This window comes from Oncorhynchus kisutch, linkage group LG6 (genome assembly GCF_002021735.2).
Source record: "Oncorhynchus kisutch isolate 150728-3 linkage group LG6, Okis_V2, whole genome shotgun sequence".
NCBI classification, from domain to species: domain Eukaryota; kingdom Metazoa; phylum Chordata; class Actinopteri; order Salmoniformes; family Salmonidae; genus Oncorhynchus; species Oncorhynchus kisutch.
The window spans coordinates 60,979,682-61,004,440 of record NC_034179.2 but is presented as its reverse complement, the minus strand read 5'-3'; the positions used below and the strand labels follow the sequence as shown (position 1 = coordinate 61,004,440).

Below are 24,759 nucleotides of genomic sequence, written 5' to 3'. Positions count from 1 at the left end.
AGATGCGAACCATAGTAGGCAGCAGTTAAACAAGCTAGTATTGCTAGTAGGATGCAGTGTCTTGTGATAGCCATTGCATAGTTGTGTACTGTTGGGGGGTACTCGAGGACCAGGATTGGTTAACACTGGACTAGTCAACTTACTTTACCAACTTTCAATCAACCCTGTAGTAGTCCTTCAGATTTAACGTTATCCCCTTCAATGAATCTAGCCTCTAACTTAATGTCTGGGTTCCATATATTGTTCAGCCTCGTGACCACACTGCAAAATTCCAATATTCCACTGCTGTTGGGCTAAACTATTTGGAAACTGGATATATGTCTAGCTAGTCCACATGATGAGTAAAAGTGCAGACTTTGAAACCTAAATAAGTGTTGCAAAGCAAAAACCTTTTAAGAGAAAAACAATAAGCTTTAAAAAATAATAATTATCTAACCTTTTTTTACCTGGCAAGTCAATTAAATACAAATTCTTATTTACAATGACGGCCAAACCCGGAGGACGCTAGGCCAATTGTGCTCCACCCTATAGGACTCCCAATCACGGCCTGGATGTGAGCATTTTTTTTTGATTAGCTTAAAGACAAAAATGACTTCCACAACCCTTCTAATTTACAGGGGCGCTGTGTGTGTAATTAACGTTACTATCAGACCCTCTGTCAAATGCATCAGCTCATCTGTTCTGTTAGTGGAGGGGAAATGGACTACACAAAGGTAAGGATATAGGCAGGGATAGCCAGAAATGACAAAATACAGATACATTGATTGTTATATTTTGTATCAAAATAAACAACAAAATATGTGTGCAAATAAACACTACATGGCCAAAAGTATGTGGATACTCCTTCCGATTAGTGGATTCGCTATTTCAGCCACACATTTCTGACAGGTGTATAAAATCGAGCACACAGGGCGGCAATGCTCTCACCTGTTTGGCCAGGGACCTTGGCAAAGAGTCCGCAAATGTTGACCACAAACAGAGTACCAATAACTGCAGATAAACCTATGCCCGCCTTAATACAGACTAGCCCCTCTGTTAATATAGCTGAAGGAGACACAAGAAAGCCTGACGGAACTCCTCAAAAACCCACCTAAACAAGCCTTAATCCTTGGGGAAATGTTCTGTGGAGCAATGAAACAAAATTAGATCTCTTTGGCAATACAGATTAGTGCTGTGTTTACTGACAACCAAATCGAGCATTCAATGAAAATAACCAAAAAGCAAACATACAAAAAAAGTTTAATGTGTTTGTACTTGGTCATGTCAAATTATAATATTTTACCTTTACAATGACTCTACATATTACATTAGGAACAGATTGCCCATCCATTCTATAACCCACAGGAAAAATATTTATTGAACAAAGGAACAACAAAGTGTAACAATGGTACACATACAAAATGGCAGCAGTTGAAATGATCAAAGTTTAAAAACGACATTGAAATGATTGATGAATGAGCATCGAGTCCGTCTTTGGCATTTCTTGACATTCTTTGACACTGAGTGACAGTGATTGTAGGCGTGTGTGCACCTGTGTCTAGATTACCCTATTCTCCATCAGACATGGGTCAGTTAGTTGGAGAAAGAGGGGTCAGATCTGAAAGAGAAAACACAACGGAAACTGTACAGTACATAAAACCAAGTAATAACATTTACTGGGATCAATAAAGTTAATTTGAAAATTGTTGTATTAAAAGACTGGAAAGGTATCTGATGTAGAAGGACCTTACATTGAAATAGAACATATAGTTGAAGTCGGAAGTTTACATACACCTTAGCCAAATACATTTAAACTCAGTTTTTCCCCATTCCTGACATTTAATCCTAATAAAAATGTCCCTGTCTTAGGTCAGTTAGTATCACCACTTTATTTTAAGAATGAGAAATGTCAGAATAATAGTAGAGAGAATGATTTATTTCAGCTTTTATTTCTTTCATCACATTCCCAGTGGGTCAGAAGATTACATACGCTCAATTAGTATGAGTCTAGTTAGTAACTTGAGTCTAAACATTTCGGTAGCATTCTACAAGCTTCCCACAATAAGTTGGGTGAATTTTGGCTCATTCCTCCTGACAGAGCTGATGTAACTGAGTCAGGTTTATAGTCCTCTTTGCTCGCACACACTTTTTCAGTTCTGCCCACAAATTGTCTATAGGATTGAGGTCAGGGCTTTGTGATGGCTACTCCAATACCTTGACTTTGTTGTCCTAAAGCCATTTTGTCACAACTTTGGAAGTATGCTTGGTGTCATTGTCCATTTGTAAGACCCATTTGCGACCAAGCTTTAACTTCCTGACTGATGTCTTGAGATGTTGCTTCAATATAGCCACATAATTTTCCTACCTCATGACGCCATCTATTTTGTGAAGTGCACCAGTCCCTCCTGCAGCAAAGCACTCCCACAACATGATGCTGCCAAACCGTGCTTCACGGTTGGGATGGTGTTCTTTGGCTTGCAAGCGTCCCCCTTTTTCCTCCAAACACAACGATGGTCATTATGGCCAAACAGTTATATTTTCATTTCATCAGACCAGAGGACATTTCTCAAAAAATTACGATCTTTGTCCCCATGTGCAGTTGCAAACCGTAGTATGGCTTTTTTTTATGGCGGTTTTGGAGCAGTGGCTTCTTTCTTGCTGAGCGGCCTTTCAGGTTATGTCGATATAGGACTCGTTTACTGTGGATATAGATACTTTTGTACCTGTTTCCTCCAGCATCTTCACAAGTTCCTTTGCTGTTGTTCTGGGATTGATTTGCACTTCTCGCACCAAAGTACGTTCATCTCTAGGAGACAGAACGCGTCTCCTCCCTCAGCGGTATGACGGCTGCGTGGTCCCATGGTGTTTAAACTTGCGTACTATGGTTTGTACAGATGAATGTGGTACCTTCAGGCATTTGGAAATTGCTCCCAAGGATGAACCACACTTGCGGAGGTCTATAATTCTTTTTCTGAGGTCTTGGCTGATTTCTTTTGATTTTCCCATGATGTCAAGCAAAGAGGCACTGAGTTTGAAGGTAGGCCTTGAAATACATCCACAGGTACACCTCCAATTCAAATGATGTCAATTAGCCTATCAGAAGCTTCTAAAGTCATGACATCATTTATTTATTTAATTTTACCCCCTTTTTTCTCCCCAATTTCGTAGTATCCAATTGTTAGTAGCTACTATCTTGTCTCATCGCTACAACTCCCGTACGGGCTCGGGAGAGACGAAGGTTGAAAGTCATGCGTCCTCCGATACACAACCCAACCAAGCCACACTGCTCCTTAACACAGCGCATCCAACCCGGAAGCCAGCCGCACCAATGTGTCGGAGGAAACACCATGCACCTGGCAACCTTGGTTAGCGTGCACTGCTCCCGGCCCGCCACAGGGGTCGCTGGTGCGCGATGAGTCAAGGATATCCCTACTGGCCAATCCCTCCCTAACCCGGACGACGCTATGCCAATTGTGCGTCGCCCCTCGGACCTCCCGGTCGCGGCCGGTTACAACAGAGCCTGGGCGCGAACCCAGAGTCTCTGGTGGCACAGCCCTTAACCACTGTGCCACCCGGGAGGCTGTCATGACATCATTATCTGGAATTTCCCAAGCTGTTGAAAGGCACAGTCAACTTAGGGTATGTAAACTTCTGTCCCACTGGACTTGTGATACACTGAATTATTAGTAAAATAATCTGACTGTAAACAATTGTTGGAAAAATTACTTGTGTCATGCACAAAGTAGATGTCTTAACTGACTTCGCAAAACTATAGTTTGTTAACAAGTAATTTGTGAAGTGGTTGAAAAACGAGTTTTAATGACTCCAGCCTAAGTGTATGTAAACTTCTGACTACAACTGCATGTAACAGTGCCTTCAGAAAGTATCACACCCCTTGAATTTTTTAACATTTGCCTATTATTCTTTTCGAAGTTCTTCAAGCTCTGTCAAATTGGTTGTTGATCATTGCTAGACAACCATTTTCAGGTATTGCCATACATTTTTTTGCAGTATTACTTTTTTTTGCAGTATTACTTTAGTGCCTTGTTGCAAACAGGAATAATATATGTTTTGGATTTTTTTAAATTCTGTATACTGTAAGGCTTCCTTCTTTTTACTCTGTCAATTAGGTTAGTATTATGGAATAACTACAATGTTGTTGAGATCCATCCTCAGTTTTCTCCCATCACAGCCATTCAACTTTGTAGCTGTTTTAAAGTCACCATTGGCCTCATGGTGAAATCCCTGAGTGGTTTCCTTCCTCTCCGGCAACTGTGTTAGGAGACGCCATCCAAAGTGTAACTAATAACTTCACAATGCTCAAAGAGATATTCAATGTCTGCTTTTTTTTACCCATCTACCAATAGGTGCTGTAACGTGTGCACTAATAAATTGGGACGCAAGTACAGGGAGTGAATTTAATTAATAAGCAAACATGGATCGTAAACAAGAAAAACTAGTAGCGTACAGACATAAAACACAGGAACAGAATCAATAATGCCTGGGGAAAGAACTAAAGGGAGTGACATACTGTATATAGAGGAGGAAATCAGGAAGGTGATGGAGTCCAGGTGAGTCTCATGAAGCGCATATGTACGTAACGACATGTCGGCTGAGGCATGGGATCCCTCCACTTATTATTAAATTTGCACTCCCTGTACTTGCTTCCTGACTCCCAGTGTACACGTTACAGAATAACGCCTCACCAAAGGGAAGCAACAGGATTTTTTTACTGGTGACGTGGGGTCCAAGAGCAGCTCCCGAAGCAACCGGGATGCCTCACCTGGCTCGTCAGACTTCCATGCCTCAGCTGGCTCAATAGGTTCACAAGCCTCGGTTGGCTCGTCGGGCTTCCATGCCTCAGCTGGCTCAATAGGTTCACAAGCCTCGGTTGGCTCGTCGGGCTTCCATGCCTCGACAGGTTCACAGGCCTCAGCTGGCTCGACTGGTTCCCGAGCCTCAGCTGCCTCTACAGGTTCCCGAGCCTCAGCTGGCTCTACAGGTTCCCGAGCCTCAGCTGGCTCTACAGGTTCCCGAGCCTCAGCTGGCTCTACAGGTTCCCGAGCCTCAGCTGGCTCTACAGGTTCCCGAGCCTCAGCTGGCTCTACAGGTTCCCGAGCCTCAGCTGGCTCTACAGGTTCCCGAGCCTCAGCTGGCTCTACAGGTTCCCGAGCCTCAGCTGGCTCTACAGGTTCCCGAGCCTCAGCTGGCTCTACAGGTTCCCGAGTCTCAGCAGAAGCGATTGGCCTGCTCCTGGTCCCTCGGGACCATCCCTCTGGTCGGCGTCCTGCGGCTGGAGCCGCGCATCAGGGATGGGGTCCTCCACTCTGGCGCTATTGTTGCCAGTTTACTCATTATTACACACACCTGTGCCTCATGAGACTTACCTGGACTCATCACCTTCCTGATTACCTCCCCTATATCTGTCACTCCCTTTGGTTCTTTCCTCAGGCGTTATTGACTCTGTTTTTGTTTCATGTCTGTGTGCTTTTCGTGTTTCTTGTTTTGTACTGTTCTATTTATTATTACATTTGCACTCCTTGTACTTGTTTCCCGACTCCCAGCGTACACGTTACTAGTGCCCTTCTTTGCAAGGAATTGGAAAACCTCCCTTGTCTTTGTGGTTGAATCTGTATTTGAAATTCACTGCTCGACTGAGGGACCTTACAGATGTGTGGGGTACAGAGATGAGGTCATCATTCAAAAATCATGTTAAACACTTATTATTGCAAAAAGAGTGAGTCTATGGAACTTATGTGATTTGTTATGTACATTTTTACTCCTGAACTTATTTAGACTTTGCCATAACAAAGGGGTTGAATTCTTATTTTTAATGAATTTGTACAAATTTCTAAAAACATAATACCACTTTGACATTATGTGGTATTGTGTATAGGCCAGTGTCCAAACATCTCAATTTAACCAATTTCTTTCCCTGTTCTTTCTCTTCTAAACAAACCCTCTAATCAGTGAGCTAACTTGGAACAAATGAAATAGTGCAGTCAAATTTAACATGGTAAATTTATAAGCTCGAATAAGAATTATATAGAAAGGGCTATTTTTTGGTTTGGTTTTTATTTTTTGGTTTCAGTGTAGATGTAGATTATAATATACAACATTTCCATAAACAAATAGTTGTGTAAAAGTGTAACATAGAAACATATTTTTTGCCTTCTGGTATCCTAACAGCTGAAAGCTATGAGTATTTAGCTAATAACTTTGCCGGTGGTTTCTGAAGTGTTCCCACTGCCGTTTTGATTTTGTAATTTAAATAAATGTCATCCTCCTTCTTCCCTGGCTTTTTCTAAATAGGTGTATTTGAGGTTGTTACATTCTAATCGCTGGGCGTTGGTATCAGGCTGTCATGTGCTAATGTGTCTCATTACTGAATGAATGACGTCAATGGATGAATGAATGATAGATTAAATGTTGAAGTCACATGATCTGAGTTAACTGAATGATGAGGAGAACGACTGGAAGAGGATAGAGGGTGATTGAATTCCTCTTTCCCACACACAACAGCTCACATTTTGGTAGGCTATTTGTGTGTCAACTTGTCTAAAATTAAGAGACATGCAGCTACTCTTCTGTCATTATGTGTGGCTTTAGAAGACCAAATAAACACTTGCTCAACAGAATGAATGCTTCAATATAGTTTCTTGTCATTTCTGCTTCTTTCATGTACAATCAGCTTTACAATCAGCACCTTCACACTCGGTCGCTAACCACGCATTCACATTCTCTCAAGATGCTGAAAGAAAGAAATAATTTCTCCACTCCTGTTCTCAGGTCAAATTGGGGTATAATTTCCCTCCAAAACGTGGTTTTGGAACACTTAAAATGTAAAAACATGGTTTTGGATGTTGTAAGACTTTGTTTTACCAGTTGTCAGGACGTCACAATGGTCCCAGTTGTTCTTACACCATCCCACACCATTTTAAGTAAAGTAATGAAATGGTATGGTGGTTTTACAGTTAGTGGTACACTGTTCAGCTAAAGTATGACCCCACCTGGCATTTGAACACATAACCTTTGGATTTGAGATGCACTGATCTTTCTGCAGCGTCACAAAGTCTGTAACACTCCTATACATATTCATGACCTATAATACATCTCTGCACTTCGCAAAATAGTTCCATCGGTGCTGCTGTTTTAGTTATCTGACTATTCTCTCATCATTGATTTAATTGAATTATTTCAGTAATTTGAGGGTTTTCTGTGTAGTTGTCTAATGTTGGTGAGGCATATTATTCTGTTTTAATGTTACTCCTGAATAACTAGGATAAATTTCATATTTTTGTATTGTTTATTTTAAGAATACAAATAGGTGTAGGAACACAGGTGAATTCAGTTATTAACACAGGTGTGGTGGCATAGCAGAAAGATCGGAATGCTGTGAACCAAGAGTTTGAGTGTTCAAATCCCAGGTGAGGACAAGTTCAATAATTACTGTATAAAAAAAACACACAATGTAAGCTAAATGCACTAAAGTCACTGTGAGAATCATAACGACAAATTTTTGTTTTCACGTGAAATCCCACGTGAAATGTTCCAAAACCACGAAATCGTGCTTTTTCTGTGAGGGTGTACAGCAAGAAATGCTTAATTCTGCAGGAATTAATATTATTCACAAACAGTGTTACACGGAACCCAAACCGGCTGCGCGCATGCGCCATCGTGCATAAATGTATTTTGTCCACCCACACGAAACGAGATCACGACACGCAGGTTAAAATATCAAAACAAACTCTGAACGAATTATATTCATTTTGGGACAGGTTGAAAAACATTAAACATTTATGGCAATTTAGGCTAGCTAATTTGTCCTTTTTAGCTAGCTTGCTGTTGCTAGCTAATTTGTCCTGGGATATAAACATTGAGTTGTTATTTTACCTGAAAGGTCCTCTACTCCGCCAATTAATCCACACATAAAAGGTCAACCGAATCGTTTCTAGTCATCTCCCCTCCTTCCAGCCTTTTCTTCTCTTGACTTTATATTGCAAACTTTCATAAATTAGGTGCATTACCACCACTGACTTTGTTCGTCTTTCAGTCACCAATGTGGGTATAACCAATGAGGAGATGGCAAATGGTTACCTTCTTCTATTAAACAATGAGGAGAGGCAGGACTTGCAGCACGATCTGCATCAGAAATAGAACTGACTTTATTTTAGGCCTTGGCAACGCAGACGCTCGTTGGCGCGCGCGAGTGCAATAATGTAATAACACAGATTTCTACATTTATTTTGCAACGCGAGCGGTGTAGTTAGCCTGTTATTGTTTTTCACACTTTGTGACAAAGGATACATACAGGGCATTCGGAAAGTATTCAGACCCCTAGACTTTGTCCATGTTTTGTTACATTACAGCCTCATTCTAAAATTGATTAAATAAAAACATTTCCTCATCAATCTACACAAAATACCCCATAATGACAAAGCGAAAATGTGTGAATTTTTGAACATTTCTAAAATAAAATAAAAATGATATCTCACATCGATAGAGATCGATTCAGAGATTGTCCAGAAGCCACCCCTGCGTTGTCTTGGCTGTGTGCTTAGGGTCGTTGTCCTGTTGGAAGGTGAACCTTTGTCCCAGTCTAAGGTCCTGAGCGCCCTGGAGCAGGTTTTCGTCAAGGATCTCTCTGTGCTTTGCTCCTTTCATCTTTCCCGCGATCCTGACTAGACTCCCAGTCCCTGCCTCCGAAAAACATCCCCACAGCATGACGCTGCTGCCATCACCATGCTTCACCGTAGGGATGGTGTCATATTTCCTCCAGATGTGACGCTTGGCATTCAGGCCAAAGAGTTCAATCTTGGTTCATTTGACCAGACAATCTTGTTTCATGGTCTGAGAGTCCTTTAGGTGCCTTGTGGCAAACTCCAAGCCGGCTGTCATGTGCCTTTTACTGAGGAGTGGTTTCCATCTGGCCACTCTACCATAAAGGCTTGATTGATGGAGTGCTGCAGAATCTTGGTGGGTCAAACTACCATTTAAGAATGAGGGAGGCCACTGTGTTTTTGGGGACCTTCAATGCTGCAGGCATTTTTTGGTAACCTTCCCCAGATCTGTGCCGACGCAATCCTTCAACCTCATGGCTTGGTTTCTACTCTGACATGCACTGTCAAATGTGGGACCTTATATAGACAGTTGTGTGCCTTGCAAAATAATTGGTAACACACTACGCCGCCAGGGACTCAAATCCTGCAGTGCCAGACGTGTCCCCCTGCTTAAGCCAGTACATGTCCAGGCCCGTCTGTAGTTTGCTAGAGAGCATTTGGATGATCCAGAAGAAGATTGGGAGAATGTCATATGGTCAGATGAAACCAAAATATAACTTTTTGGTAAAAACTCAACTCGTCATGTTTGGAGGTCAAAGAATGCTGAGTTGCATCCAAAGAACACCATACCTACTGTGAAGCATGGGGGTGGAAACATCATGCTTTGGGGCTGTTTTTCTGCAAAGGGACCAGGACGACTGATCTGTGTAAAGGAAAGAATGAATGGGGCCATGTATCGTGAGATTTTGAGTGAAAACCTCCTTCCATCAGCAAGGGCATTGAAGATGAAACTTGGCTGGGTCTTTCAGCATGACAATGATCCCAAACACACCGCCCGGGCAACGAAGGAGTGGCTTCGTAAGAAGCATTTCAAGGTCCTGGAGTGGCCGAGCCAGTCTCCAGATCTCAACCCCATAGAAAATCTTTGGAGGGAGTTGAAAGTCCGTGTTGCCCAGCAACAGCCCCAAAACATCACTGCTCTAGAGGAGATCTGCATGGAGGAATGGGCCAAAATACCAGCAACAGTGTGTGAAAACCTTGTGAAGACTTACAGAAAATGTTTGACCTCTGTCATTGCCAACAAAGGGTATATAACAAAGTATTGAGATAAACTTTTGTTATTGACAAAATACTTATTTTCCACCATAATTTGCAAATAAATTCATAAAAAATGCTCATGTGATTTTTTAAATTTTTATTTCTCATTTTGTCTGTCATGTACCTATGATGAAAATTACAGGCCTCTCTCATCTTTTCAAGTGGGAGAACTTGCACAATTGGTGGCTGACTAAATACTTTTTTGCCCCACTGTACATCATCTCAAACTGCAGAAGTCAAATGATTTGTGCAGAGAAGCAAGCACCAACAAGCTGGAGAATGGAGTATATTTGATTGGCAAATTGCATATTATTACAAACCTTGACATCAACAAAATCATAACATCTGGTCTGCATGTGACTGAACGAGTTACATTTGTACAGTAGGAAGTATGTTGCTTTTCTTTCCCGGGTATAGTCATTGTACTGTATGTAGCCTACTCCTGCCCAGTTCTTAATTCACAATTGGAAGATTATAGTATTTGATAGCCTAATAATAATAATAATATAATATTAAATTAAAATTATGAAGTGTATTCACAATTGCATGGCATGATGACCTCTGCTCAAATGCCCTCATTAGTAATTAGAGTATATTTGCTCAAACATGCCCACTGGTGGTCTGGATAAGCATTAACGGCAAGCACTGTAACACACCATAACAAACAGTACCGTGAAGCAACTTTTGATTGAAGAACCACTGAGGGTACAAAACATTAGGAACATAGACTGAACAGGTGAAAGCTGACCAGGTTAATCCCTTATTGATGTCACCTACACTTCAGTCAGTGTAGACGAAGGGAAAGAGACAGGTTAAAGAAGGATTTTTAAGCCTTGAGACAATTGAGACATGTATTGTGTGTGTGTGCCATTCAGAAGAAAGACAAAATATGTAAGTGCCTTTGAACGGGGTATGGTAGTAGGTGCCAGTTGCACCGGTTTGAGTGTGTCAAGAACTGCAACACTGCTGGGTTTTTCAAGCTCAACAGTTTCCAGTGCTTATCAAGAATGGTCCACCACCCAAAGGACATCCAGCCAAATTGACACAACTGTGGGAAGCATGAGTCAACATGGGCCAGCATGCCTGTGGTACTCTTTTGACACCTTGTAGAGACATGCCCCGACAAATTGAGGCTGTTCTGAGGGCAAAAGGGGGTGCAACTCAATATTAGGAATTTGTTCCTAATGTTTTGTACACTCCGTGTATGTCTGTATGCAACCTTACCTCTGAGAATGGGCGGAGGACGTGTGGGTTTTATCAAGTTACTCTGAGAGAGAGCGTCCACCATCCAGGAGAGGGCACTAGAACAATACTCCAACTTGGAACAAGAGAGAGGGGATGGGGGCGAGAAGGAGAGAGAGGTTATTTTCCCTAACCCCTAAATCTAAAACTATACCTAACCCTAACTCTAACCCTAACCCTAAAACGTATACCCCTAAGCCTAAAATAGTATTTCTCCTCGTGGGGACAGGCAAAATATCCACACTTGTCCCTAATTTTCCTTGTTTTACTATCCTTGTGAGGACTTCTGGTACCCACAAGGAAAGTTAAACCAAAACGGATGGTGACCGGGGATTGGACTGAGGTGGCGGACCTAGAGGCACAGGCATCGTGGGCTAAGGACTCAATAGCTCCGCTCCTCCACACACACAAAGCCCCCCCCCCCCTTTAAGGACCACTGAAACTTGTTGCCACTGGGCATATAAGGCTGTGTGTGTGTGTGTGTGTGTGCTGTGACCAGTGGCAGCGGCCCAGGCTGACACTGACCTCGGTCTCTAGCATTCTCAGCCTGCGGTTGTGGTCCTGGATCTTTACCATCTGCTTTAGGACACTGTCCACCCTTCAACATAGGACCACAAGACAGGTTGGGGGTCAATTCAAGAATTGAACTGAAGTCCTATTCATGAAAAAATAACTGAATTGAACCAATCCCTAACACAGGAGTACCAATCTCTTTGGTGCAATTTTCAGAAGAATGTCATACACTTTCACAACACTCAGTACAAAACTCAAAACAGATCATCAAAAAGGCATTTGTTTCAAAACTAAGCACATTTTAAATTACTAAGTACACTCAAAATCAGTCACTTTTTCACCAAACTTCAGTGTTTCATCTAAAAGTACACATTGCAATACAGTTCATATAAAGTAATTGCTGTCCTTCTAGGCAGAGTTGCAAAGAAAAAGCTATATCTCAGACTGGCCAATAAAAAGAAAAGATGGGCAAAAGAACACAGACACAGGACAGAGGAACTCTGACTAGAAGGCCAGCCTCCCCGGAGTCGCCTCTTCACTGTTGACGTTGAGACTGGTGTTTTGCGGGTACTATTTAATGAAGCTGCCAGTTGAGGACTTGTGAGGCATCTGTTTCTCAAACTAGACACTCTAATGTGCTTGTCCTCTTGCTCAGTTGTGCACCGGGGCCTCGCACTACTCTTTCTATTGTGGTTAGAGCCAGTTTGCACTGTTCTGTGAAGGGAGTAGTACACAGCGTTGTACGAGATCTTCAGTTTCTTGGCAATTTCTCGCATGGAATAGCCTTCATTTCTCAGAACAAGAATAGGATGACAAGTTTCGGAAGAAAGTTCTTTGTTTCTGGCAATTTTGAGCCTGTAATTGAACCCACAAATGCTGATGCTCCAGATACAAGGCGGCCAGTTTTATTGCTTTTTTAATAAAGGACAACAGTTTTCAGCTGTGCTAATATAATTGCAAAAGGGTTTTTTAATTATCAATTAGTCTTTTAAAATTATAAACTTGGATTAGCTAACACAACGTGCCATTGGAACACAGGAGTTACGGTTGCTGATAATGGGCCTCTCTATTCCTACATAGATATTCCATAAAAAAATCTGCCATTTCCAGCTACAATAGTCATTTACAACATTAACAATGTCTACACTGTATTTCTGATCAATTTTATGTTATTTTAATGGACAAAAAATGTGATTTTCTTTAAAAAATCAAGGACATTTCTAAGTGACCCCAAACTTTGAAATGGTAGTGTATGTATGGAAATAAATTATTGATATATTATTAATTATTTGGCTGTATGGATTCATTTACTTTTTTGAAGGACTTTTTTTGTGAACAATGTGGCCTCATTAACCTGGGTACAGTGGCCAGGAAAAAAAACCTTCCTCCCCATTTCCTTTGCAACTTTGAAACTTCCAGCAGATTTTGCTGCTGCTGAACCAACCTGCTAAAGTAAGACAGAATGAGAGCGATGAGCTAAGCATCCCACAACAGCAGTTTGTTTTTCGGAGGGGGTTGGGGGGCCTCATGTGGAGCATGGGGGCGGGCCTCAAGCGGATAAATTCTTATTTTTTAAAGATTACAGGGCCTCTTGATGATGCAAGGCTGAAAGTGACAACAGTTAAGTCCACACATGCTCTTACTGACCGAGTCATACAGGACCACTACAATACATAAGTATGACACAATATTGTAAATACAATACAGGTGGAGGGTGTATGACTGACATCCTCATGATGAAGCCATTGGATGAGGCATCCAATGACATCAATCCAGATCTATGTCAGGGTGCAAGCTCAAGACAGGCTTGACAGGCTTGATGCAAACTAGTGCCTGGTAAATGTTGTTTCATTCATTGAATATGATTAACGTACACCTATAGTGTAATTATATATGAACAATACACCAACATTTTCTTTATCAATGATTGTGAAATATGTCTTCGATGATCACACATTTGACCACACATGGGATAGAAATGATGGAAATTCAGTTTTAAGGGGTAGTGCAAGTGTATTGTGTAATGTGAGAACAGTATAATGTACTGTAATTTACAGTACTGAATCATACTACATTCAAAAGGCAATTTTGAAACATTGGATAAACTGGTTAGATATCATTATGTTGTGTTTTGGTATTTAAATCAATATTCTCATGGAATATCACAGTTAACGTATATTTTGGATCAATGGTTGTGTGGTGAAAGGTCTCTCCAAACAAAATGAATGCACAAATCAAAGTTTTAAATATAAGACTTGCTGCATTACAAGTGTTACCAGTTTGGAGAGTTGTACTAAGAGTTTTGAAAATTCACCACATACTTTTGAAAATAGCACCAAAGCAAAACAAACTAAAGCTGTTAAATGAATCTGGTATTCAGTATATGACATAAATAAGTGACTGAGGGGGAGAGATGTCTCACTTGACGGAGGTGCGTTTGAGTCTCTCCGAGTCGCTCTCTCTCTCTCGTTTGTTCTGGGCAGACAGTATATTCTCCTTCTGGATGGCCTCCCACATGTTTAGTTTACTGGCCTGCCTACCACGGATCTCCAGAACTGAAGGAGCGATAGAGGAGAGGAAAAGAGGGGGATTTGGAAGAAGATTAAAAAAATATATATATAATAATATTCAGCTATAATCTTGGACGACAATGGGAGTGGACTTCTAAAATGCTAGTAATTTAGCAATATACAACTATGAGCATTTTCATTTCACAATTCATCACATCTCTAATGGCTCCCCTCCCTCCCCATCTCTTCTCACCAAAGTGTTTGATCTTCGTGGAGGGGATCTTACGGATGCGCCTCTTGATGAAGAGGTGGAGGTGGGAGATGATGATGAAGGGTGGCGCCAGGCAGGGTCTGGAATGGTACTCCAAGATAAGCTTGTAGCGCTGAAACTTCCAGTAGGTGTCGCTGTTCTCCTGCACTTTTGAGAACGTATGACTGCAGTGATGAGAGAGAGAGCCAGCCACAGTGAAATGTTACCAGCCAGAATATCAGCGAATACATTGCATTCGGAAAGCATTCTGCCCCCTTGACATTCTCCACATTTTGTTACATTACAGCTTTAATGTAAAATATATATGTTTTAAATGTCCTCAATCTACACACAATAACCCATAATGACAATGTAAAAACTGGTTTTTAGAAGAAGAACACACACAATTGGCCTAGCTTCGCGTCCGGGTTAGGGAGGGTTTGGCCGGTAGGGATATCCTTGTCTCATCACGCACCAGCGACTCCTGTGGCGTGCACTGTGTTTCCTCCGACACATTGGTGCGGCTGGCTTCCGGGTTGGATGCGCGCTGTGTTAAGAAGCAGTGCGGCTTGGTTGGGTTGTTTCGGAGGACCTGTGACTTTCGACCTTCGTCTCTCCCAAGCCCGTACTGGAGTTGTAGCGACGAGACAAGATAGTAACTACTAACAATTGGATACCACGAAATTGGGGAGGAAAAAGGGGGGTGAAATGTAAGAATGACAAAAAAAAATTCAACTGAAATCTCACATTTACATAAGTATTCAGACCCTTTACTCTGTACTTTGTTGAAGCACCTTGGTAGTGATTACAGCCTTGAGTCTTCTTGCATATGACGCTACAAGCTTGGCAGACCTGTATTTGGGGAGTTTCTCCCACTTTTCTCTGCAGATCCTCTCAAGCTCTCTCAGGTTGGACGGGGAGCGTTACTGCACAACTATTTTCAGGTCTCTCCAGAAATGTTTGATCGGGTTCAAGTCTGGGCTCTGGCTGGGCCACTCAAGGACATTCAGAGAATTGTCCCGAAGCCACTCCTGCGTTGTCTTGGCTGTGTGCTTAGGGTCGTTGTCCTGTAGGAAGGTGAACCTTCACCCCAGTTTCAGGTCCTGTTCGCCTGGAGCAGGTTTTTATCAAGGATCTCTATTTTTCTGCGTTCATCTTTCCCGCGATCCTGACTAGTCTCCCAGTCCCTGAAAAACATCCCCAAAACTTGATGCTGCCACCACCATGCTTCACCATAGGGATGGTGCCAGGTATCCTCCAGATGTGACGCTTGGCATTCAGGCCAAAGAGTTCAATCTTGGTTTCATAAGACCAGAGAATATTGTTTCTCATGGTCTGAGAGTCTTTAGGTGCCTTTTGGCAAACTCCAAGCGGGCTGTCATGTGCCTTTTACTGAGGAGTGGTTTCCGTCTGACCACTCTACCATAAAGGCCTGATTGGTGGAGTGCTGCAGAGATGGTTGTCCTTCTGGAAGGTTCTTCCATCTCCACAGAGGAACTCTAGAGCGCTGTCAGAGTGACCATCTGGTTCTTGGCCACCTCCCTGACCAAGGCCCTTCTCCCCTGATTGCTCAGTTTGGCCTGGCGGCCAGTTCTCTGAAGATTCTTGGTGGTTTCAAACTTCTTCCATTTAAGAATAAGGGAGGTCACTGTGTTCTTGGGGTACATCAATGCTGTAGAACATTTTTGTTAACCTTCCCTTGATCTGTGCCTCCACACAATCCTATCTTGGAGCTCTACAGACAATTCCTTCAACCTCATGGCTTGGTTTTTGGCATGCACTGTCCATTGTCGGACCTTATATAGACAGGTGTGTGACTTTCAAAATCATGTCCAATCAATTTAATTTACTACCGGTGGACTCCAATCAAGTTGTTGAAACATCTCAAGGATGATCAATGGAAACTGGATGCAACTGAGTTCAATTTCGAGTCTAATAGCAAAGGGTCTGAATACTTATGTAAATAAGGTACGTGTTTTATTTTTTATACATTTGCAAACATTTCTAAAAACCTCTTTTCGCTTTGTCATTATGGGGTATTGTGTGTAGATTGCTGATTCATAAAAATATATATATTTAATCCATTTTAGAATTAGGCTGTAACGTAACAAAATGTTGAAAAAGTCAAAGGGTCTGAATACTTTCCAAAGGCACTGTATTGGTTTTATTATATTTTTTGGTTATTGACGTTTTGGGCACAAATAAAAGCAGAGTCAGAAAAACATTTGGCATTTTGATAACACGCAATGATCGTGTCAAATAAGACACTGAAAAAATGTAATCAAGTTGATTGAATTCAAATAGATCGAATTAGCTATAATTGATCAAATCAGATCAGTGGTTCTGAGAGAATAAACAACACTAGCCAAGACACAGTGAGGAACTAGATAAGAGGAAATCATCCCACGGATTGGAGGGGCCTATTGAATAAGTGATGATCTCTTGAGGGGAACACAAAGAAAGTGAAACAGGGATATGGAGGGGGTGCTAGATGGGAAAGAGGGACAGAAAGTAAAACCGGGACAGAGAGCGAGTAAAAGAGAGACAGAGAGAAAAAGAAGAACAGAGAGGGTAAAAGAAGGACAGAGCGAGAAGGTACGTTACCTGAACATGGCGATGAGCAGATTGACCAGGAGAATGTTGGTGACCAACAGGTAGATGACCAGAAGGATGACCACCAGCCAGTTGGCGTAGGTACTCATGCAGGGCTCTGCCCCTGCCTCGATCAGGGTTGCGTTATTGGTGCACTGTATCCCCTCCTCTAGTTTATCAGCTAAGGACAGAGACAGTGAGAAAAGGGGGATGGAGGGAGAGAAGGGGGGATGGAGAGAGGGGAGAGAGTGAGGGTTTGAAATATACTGAACAAAAATATAAACGTAACATGCAACAATTTCAATGATTTTACTGAGTTACATATAAGGAAATCAGTCAATTGAAATGAATTCATTAGGCTCTAATCTATGGATTTCAGATGACTGGGCAGGGGCGCAGCCATGAGTGGGCCTCTGGGAGCATAGGCCCACCAATTTTGGAGACTGGCCCATCCACTAGGGAGCAAGGCCCAGCCAATCAGAATGATCCACAAAATGGCTTTATTACAGACAGAAATACCCCTCGGTTTCACCAGCTGTCTGGGTGGCTGGTCTCAGACGATTCCGCAGGTGAAGAAGCCAGATGTGGAGGTCCTGGGGTGGTGTGGTTACATGTGGTCTACGGTTGTGAGGCCGGTTGGATGTAATGCCAAATTCTCTAAAAAGACGTTGGAGGCGGCTTATGGTAGACAAATTAACATTACATTCTCTGGCAGCTCTGGTAGACATTCCTGCAGTCAGCATGCCAATTGCACACTCCCTCAAAACTTGAAAACTCGGTGGCATTGTGTTGTGACAAAACTGCACATTTTAGAGTGGCCTTTTATTTTCCCCATCACAAGGTGCACCTGTGTAATGATCATGCTGATTAATCAGCTTCTTGATATGCCACACATGTTAGGTGGATGGATTATCTTGGCAAAGGAGAAATGCTCACTAACAGGCACATAAACAAATTTGTGGAAAAAAATTGAACATTTTGGGGATCTTCTAATTCAGCTCAGGACTAATATTTTACATGTTGTGTTTATAGTTTTGTTCAGTACAGATGGGATAAACCAGAGGGAGGGATGTGAAGAGAAAAGTCAACACAGACACCTTCACATGAAAAAACACATTCGTACACAAACATTGACGCACCATCCATTTCGTGTATGGGGATCTGTCCAAATATGTGTAGGTATGGCCTGTAGAACACTCTGCGAAAGATCCAATTGGGACGGGGGTCATAGGAGTAGAGCAGCGCCTGATTGGCTACGCCGTAGGCCAGGAGCCACACCGCCAGGAAGAAGAGGAAGAAGAAGATGTCCTTCATCTACCAATCAGGAACAGAGGATTAGGAAAAGTATTGATAACATTGAAATAACACTAAAGGACGTTTGCACAGACCTAAATGATGTCGACTCAGACTTTAATACAGACTCTCATTTTAAAATACTTCAACAGGAGTAGATATCGTCAGTGGTTAGCTTACCTTACCACACCACATGAGTGTGGTTATACACACAGTGTACAAAACATTATGAACACCTGCTCTTTCCATGACATACACTGACCAGGTGAAAGCTATGATCCCTCATTGATGTCACCTGTTAAATCCACTTCAATCAGTGTAGATGAAGGGGAGGAGGCAGGTTAAAGAATGATTTTTGAACCTTGAGGGTGCAACTCGATATTAGGCAGGTATTCTTAATGTTTTGTACACTCATTATGGCCAGCATTTGAAATGTTTACACAGTCTTCATCACAAGATCATGTTTCAGTCGACAAAGACCATCATCATCACAAATACTTAAAATAATCACTTACCATGTTGCCGACGATGATGATCTTGGGTCCCAGTTGTTTGTGGATGGCGAAGATGTGGATGAGACGAAGGGTAAACACCATGTAGTCCACAGCAAACACAGCACGGCCAAACTCATAGGACCACGGGAACATTCTAGAACACACAACAAACACCTGGTTATAGTCACAGGGTCACACACTCACGAAGATAGACACACACACACACTCATATACAGTCAGTGGCACGTTTATTAGGTACACAAAAATGGATCACTCCTACAGACAGCAAGTCACGTGGCCGTGGCTTACTATATAAAGCAGGCAGACAGGCATTAAGGCATTCAGTTACTGTTCGATTGAACATTAGAATGGGGAAAACGAGTGACCTAAGCGGCTATGAGCTGGGCATGATTGCCGGTGCCAGGCGCGCATCATCCAGAATCTCAGAAACGGCCGGCCTCCTGGGCTTTTCACTGTTTACTGAGAATGGTGAGACAAATAAAAAAAATCCAGTCAGCGGCAGTCCTGTGGGTGACAACAGCTCATTGATGAGCGAAATCGAAAGAGAAGCTAACAGGTAGGCCACAAACAGACAAATAACGGGGCAGAACAACAGTGTTGTGCTGTTAAGGGAATTTTTATCAATGATGACTAATTATGTATACATTTCAATCAGGACTGACTAGTCCAAATGCTATTATGTACTCTACATATATGAATTTTCTCTCTTGCTCCCATTCCCAATTGTATATAATATAGTCAGGAGTTTAGTAACAATGACGGTCTGTTCCTTTGTACAAATGAATGAACTATCTCAAGATGGCAGGGGCGGACTATCTCCAGACTGTCTAGAATGCTGATTTACAATGACTGACCTTGGCTTCAGGCGAGGAGGGAAGGCTCGAGAACTATAGGGCCTCTCTACTAGTGTCATGAAGAGATAGAACATTTAGAAAACGCTGACGTCATTTTCAGTTTATAACCTGTGGGAAAATGTGTATGTACCAGTACTCTCTTGAATTAAACGCTGTTACCTGACTTTTAAGACCGGGGCTCTGTCCATTCTAATAAAAATATAGGGTCTACAAGCCCTTCGAATGCATTGACAGAGTAATGAATTCTGATTGGGAAATAATACAGAGGAATTTAGAATTCCTTTATCATGTGCAGAATGGCATCTCGGAATGCACAACTCGTCAATACTTGTCACAGAGGGACTATTGAAGCAGACGACCACACCGGGTTTCGCTCCTATCAGCTAAAAACAAGAAGAAACGGCTCTAGTGGGCACACAATCACCAACACTGGACAATTGAGGATTGGAAAAACATTGCCTGATCTGACAAATCCTGTTTCCTGTTGCGTCTTGCTGATGGCAGAGCCAGGATTTGGAGTAAGCAGCATTAGTTCATGGCCCCATCTTGCCTGGTGTCAACGGTACAGGCTGGTGGCGGCGGTGTACTGGTGTGGCGAATGTTTTTCTGGCACACGTTACATCCCTTGATACCAACTGCGCAATGATTGAACGCCATGCCCAGAATAATTCAGGCTGTCTGAGGCAAAAGGGGGTGCGACCCGATGCTAGATGGGTGTAACCTAATATACTGGCCACATATACACATCTAAATATGAAATATACACACCTGCAGCACATGCCCAGGGCAAAGAGTGAGATGGCCAAGATGTCACACTTATTCCACATGTCCTGGATGTAGAGACTCATCCTCTGATATATAGTGTTGCTGCCCACAAAGAACGTCTGCGAGAGAGGATGGTCATTAATATGAATTTATATGTTCTTACCTGTCAAATGTGTGTGTGTGTGTGTGTGTGTTCGTGTGATGCGTCCTACCTGTCGAATCTCCTCACAGACCATGGTGAAGACCCAGAAGTAGAGAACAAACTCTAAGGTGGACGGGCCATGAAGGGGCGGGGGCTTGAAGTCCACCAATAGGATGTAAGCAAACAGGGAGAGGAACAGGAAGTACATCAGCACGTTGCCCAGGAACGAGGTCACGGGAGCAAACCAGAACTCCCTCCAGCGCTGCAGTATGAAGGGCCTCTTGGGATTGGAGGCACCTTTCAGTTTGGCCCTTAAAGCAGCATATTCCTCAGCATCCTCTTCCCTGTGAGGAAAATAATGAGAATAATGATTGTGTGTGTGTGTGTGTGTGTGTGTGTGTGTGTGTGTGTGTGTGTGTGTGTGTGTGTGTGTGTGTGTGTGTGTGTGCTTACGTTTGCATGATGTCGGCGAGAGAAAACACAGTGGCATCTCCTCCATCCAGACTGTCTGTGTCCCGACCATGAGTCACCTCCTCCGACTTCCCCTCCTCCTCCTGTTCCCTGAAAGAGAGAGAGAGAGACCTGACTGACTGACAGACAGACAGAGGCGCAGAGTGAGGAAACTTTCCTTCATCACCATCTTCTCTGTATCCTTCCAATTTCTCTAACATTCCACATATTGAAAATTGGATTGATACAAGAGAAGATTGGCTGATAGTGAAAAAGGAGAAATTTGGAATGATACTCTCGTACCGAGAAGAAGAAAAGCGGCGCATCACGTATTGGACATGTTCCTGAATCAACTTTTTTCTCTTCAGCGCCGGTCAATCTTTTCCGTATTATTCCAATTTCTATTTACGCACTGCATGGGGAACATAAGGAAAGCTTAATGGATTGAAAATTGTCAGACAGACAGACAGGTAGCCACTAACCTGAAAGTGATGAGGTTGGTGTAGATGAGGGGGGGTAAGAAGAAAGTGAAGACCAGTTTCCAGACTTTTGTGCTCCTCTCCATGTCTCCCCACCATATCTGAGACAGCAGAGACTGTCAGAGGAAGAGGTAGAAGCAGAGGTAAGGCTCTGCACACTAGGTTCAGTTTCCTCTTAGCAGAACTTGGCTAGGCGAAGCGAACGTCTGTGCTTCACATACTCCCTTAATAAAAGACATTAGCTTGAAAAATGAGAAAAAAATAGGCAATATTACTGTTTGTCCCTCTTGAGACGCTATAGCAACAGCATTGCCACTTCCTAAAATACACTTCCTCTCAGATAAATCAAGAAATCTGTCATTAAGAACCCGATAGTTACTCTGACAGAGCTCTAGAGTTCCTCTGTGGAGATGGGAGAACCTTCAAGAAGGGCAACCATCTCTGCAGCACTCCACCAATTAGGCCTTTATGGTAGAGTGGCCAGACGGAAACCACTCCTCAGTAAAAGGCACATGACAGCCCACTTGGAGTTTGCCAAAAGGCACCCAAAGGACTCTCAGACCATGAGAAACAAGATTCTCTTGCAAGGTGATGTAACATTTCTATTGGAATCCAGCCAATGTGGGGATAGCCAATATTTAATCCCCCGCAACCTGTATTCAGAATGACTGCAAAGGTAAGGAAGACTAAGCTATGAGACAGCCTAAAGCATCTAAATTGGAACAACCATTTCAGTAATGGGTGCAATAAATCCAAGTAAGATATGGGATTCATTTAGAAATTGTTGTAATTTATATTTCAGTAGCATAAGATTAATTAATTACTCAATAAATCACTGTACAAGCACAAACATACACTACCGTTCAAAAGTTTGGCGACTCCAGGATGCTGGCCTTCTAGGCAGAGTTCCTCTGTCCAGTGTCTAGGGTTCTTTTGCCCATCTTAATCTTTTCTTTTTATTGGCCAGTCTGAGATATGGCTTTTTCTTTGCAACTCTGCCTTGAAGGCCAGCATCCCGGAGTCACCTCTTCACTGTTGACGTTGAGACTGGTGATTTGCGGGTACTATTTAATGAAGCTGAGGACTTGTGAAGCGTTTATTTCTCAAACTAGACACTAATGTACTTTTCCTCTTGCTGAGTTGTGCACCGGGGCCTCCCACAACTCTTTCTAATCTGGTTAGAGCCAGTTTGCGCTGTTCTGTGAAGGGAGTATTACACAGCCTTGTACCATATATTCAGTTTCTTGGCAATGTCTCGCATTGGAATAGCCTTCATTTCTCAGAACGAGAATAGACTGACGAGTTTCAGAAGTTCTTTGTTTCGAGCCATTATGAGCCTGTAATCAAACCCACAAATGATGATGCTCCAGATACTCAACTCATCTAAAGAAGGCCAGTTTTATTGCTTCTTTAATCAGGACGACAGTTTTCAGCTGTGCTAACATAATTGCAAAAGGGTTTTCTAATGATCAATTAGCCTTTTAAAATGATAAACTTGGATTAGCTAACACATCATGCCATTGGAACACAAGAGTGATGATTGCTTATAATGGGCCTCTGTACACTTATGTAGATATTTCATAAAAAAATCTGCCGTTTCCAGCTACAATAGTCATTTACAACATTAACAATGTCGACACTATATTTCTGATCAATTGAATGTTATTTTAATTGACCCAAAATTGTATTTTCTTTCAAAAACAAGGAAATGTCTAAGTGACCCCAACGGTAGTTTACATGTTGAAACAAACAATTCTAAAAATCAACCTGCACAGAGGATGCTGGGAAATGGGATAATGATAGGTGTGGTTTTGGTTCAAAGTGATGTGTATGAGTTTCAGGCCCCTATATTAGTATAAAACTAGGCCCTCAAAATAAGGCCTACTTTATGATAACATATTCGATTAGGATCTCACTTGGTGAAGTCCATAGAACTGAAAATGAATGAATGCAACAACCAAGCCTTTTTTACTGGAGAATTTGCTGTATGCATACGGAGGAGACGTGTGTGAATGCGCAAATGGAAGACGGAGGGGCGAGGGTAAGGGGATTCAGCTACACACACACACACCTTGACCCCTGACCCCTGGGTTTAGTACGAACCTGCACGCCGTCATGGCTGAAGAAGAGGCGGGCGTCAGCTGCAGTGGCCATCTGCAGACAGGTAGCTCCGCCCCACACAGGAGACTTCCTTATAAGGAGGGTGAAGGAGCGTCTTTCACTGCTCTGGTAGCACTCACTGAACACATCTAGAGAGATGATTAAAGGGATTAAAGGGTTAACACTCACTCACTGAAGACTTCTAGAGAGAGGAAATGGGTCACAGGTTGTCAAATTAAGTTTCCCATTAGAAGTCTGGATAGGTTTGCTTCAGTCCTCATCTTAAAGGTGTGAAAGTATTGCAAATGGTCTCATACTGGGATGCCATCCAGCAGACTTTCAGAACAGGTGGTCCCTTGCGGTCTGATGCAGAACTGCTACAAGGCATTATGGGGTAACCTTCACTCAGAAAATACAAGCTGCTCACATGTATGCATAACAGAGTTGATAACCACTACAATGACATCCTCACAGTACAAACACACAGCCAGGATAAGGCTAACCCACCAAGGGCCAAGTTCTCAAACTTCTGGGCCAGCTCCTTCATAGAGAGCTTGGTCTCCGTCTCACTCTCCAGCTTAGACAGCTCCCTCAGAATCTTACAGCCTGCCAGAGCACTGAGGACAGACTCCCCTGTCTGGAGGGGAGTGGGGAAGAGAGAAAAAGAGAGAGAGAAGCATTGTACATTGGTAAATTAAAGATAGACTCAGCAAGATGCAAAGTAAGCAGTAGGGGGTCAATTTCCACAACTAAGAAACGCGAAGCTAAACCACTCCACTGTTTCGGTCTGATAGCTACCACGTTGTAGCAGCATGAAGCGAACCCCTTCACACGCACAGATACTCTGTGTGACTGTGTGAGGAGTTTTGCATCATGCTCATCAAAATATCTGCGGTGCTGCTCATGGTAACGTCATTTCACTGAGTCTACCTTTAATGAATGGCCTTTGGAGTCCATGTCATTTTCTACAGATTAGATTGTTGAGTGCGCACATTGTTTAACACTGTCATTACAGCTGCCTGGTCCCATATATTCTTAACTGACTCACCTGGTCAGACCACTCCAGAGTGTCCTAAGGCACTGCATCTCAGTGCTAGAGGCGTCACCACAGACCCTGGTTCGATTCCAGGCTGTATCACAACCGGCCATGATTGGGAGTCCCATAGGGCGGTGCACAATTGGCCCAGCGTCGTCTGG

General features: G+C 42.6%; 1 protein-coding gene across 2 annotated transcripts in view; it reads right to left on the bottom strand.

Moving 5' to 3' along the window:
• Positions 1 to 756: 756 nt before the first annotated feature.
• The window catches only part of trpm4a (transient receptor potential cation channel, subfamily M, member 4a), a 58,411-nt gene continuing 34,408 nt past the window's right edge, over positions 757 to 24,759 (bottom strand). The window contains exons 14-27 of one of the 2 annotated variants that reach the window (XM_020486121.2): positions 24,070 to 24,199; positions 23,566 to 23,711; positions 21,466 to 21,578; positions 20,987 to 21,094; positions 20,604 to 20,877; positions 20,395 to 20,510; positions 18,773 to 18,905; positions 18,104 to 18,278; positions 16,977 to 17,145; positions 14,376 to 14,557; positions 14,035 to 14,167; positions 11,625 to 11,697; positions 11,082 to 11,175; positions 757 to 1,597 (exon numbers count right to left, since the gene is read on the bottom strand). In XM_020486121.2, coding sequence (XP_020341710.1) covers positions 1,569 to 1,597; positions 11,082 to 11,175; positions 11,625 to 11,697; positions 14,035 to 14,167; positions 14,376 to 14,557; positions 16,977 to 17,145; positions 18,104 to 18,278; positions 18,773 to 18,905; positions 20,395 to 20,510; positions 20,604 to 20,877; positions 20,987 to 21,094; positions 21,466 to 21,578; positions 23,566 to 23,711; positions 24,070 to 24,199 — 1,875 coding nt within the window. In that variant the 3' untranslated portion in view covers positions 757 to 1,568. Of the gene's footprint in view, positions 1,598 to 11,081; positions 11,176 to 11,624; positions 11,698 to 14,034; positions 14,168 to 14,375; positions 14,558 to 16,976; positions 17,146 to 17,824; positions 17,970 to 18,103; positions 18,279 to 18,772; positions 18,906 to 20,394; positions 20,511 to 20,603; positions 20,878 to 20,986; positions 21,095 to 21,465; positions 21,579 to 23,565; positions 23,712 to 24,069; positions 24,200 to 24,759 lie in introns of those variants that run through there. The other variant, XM_020486122.2, reaches the window with a different exon arrangement.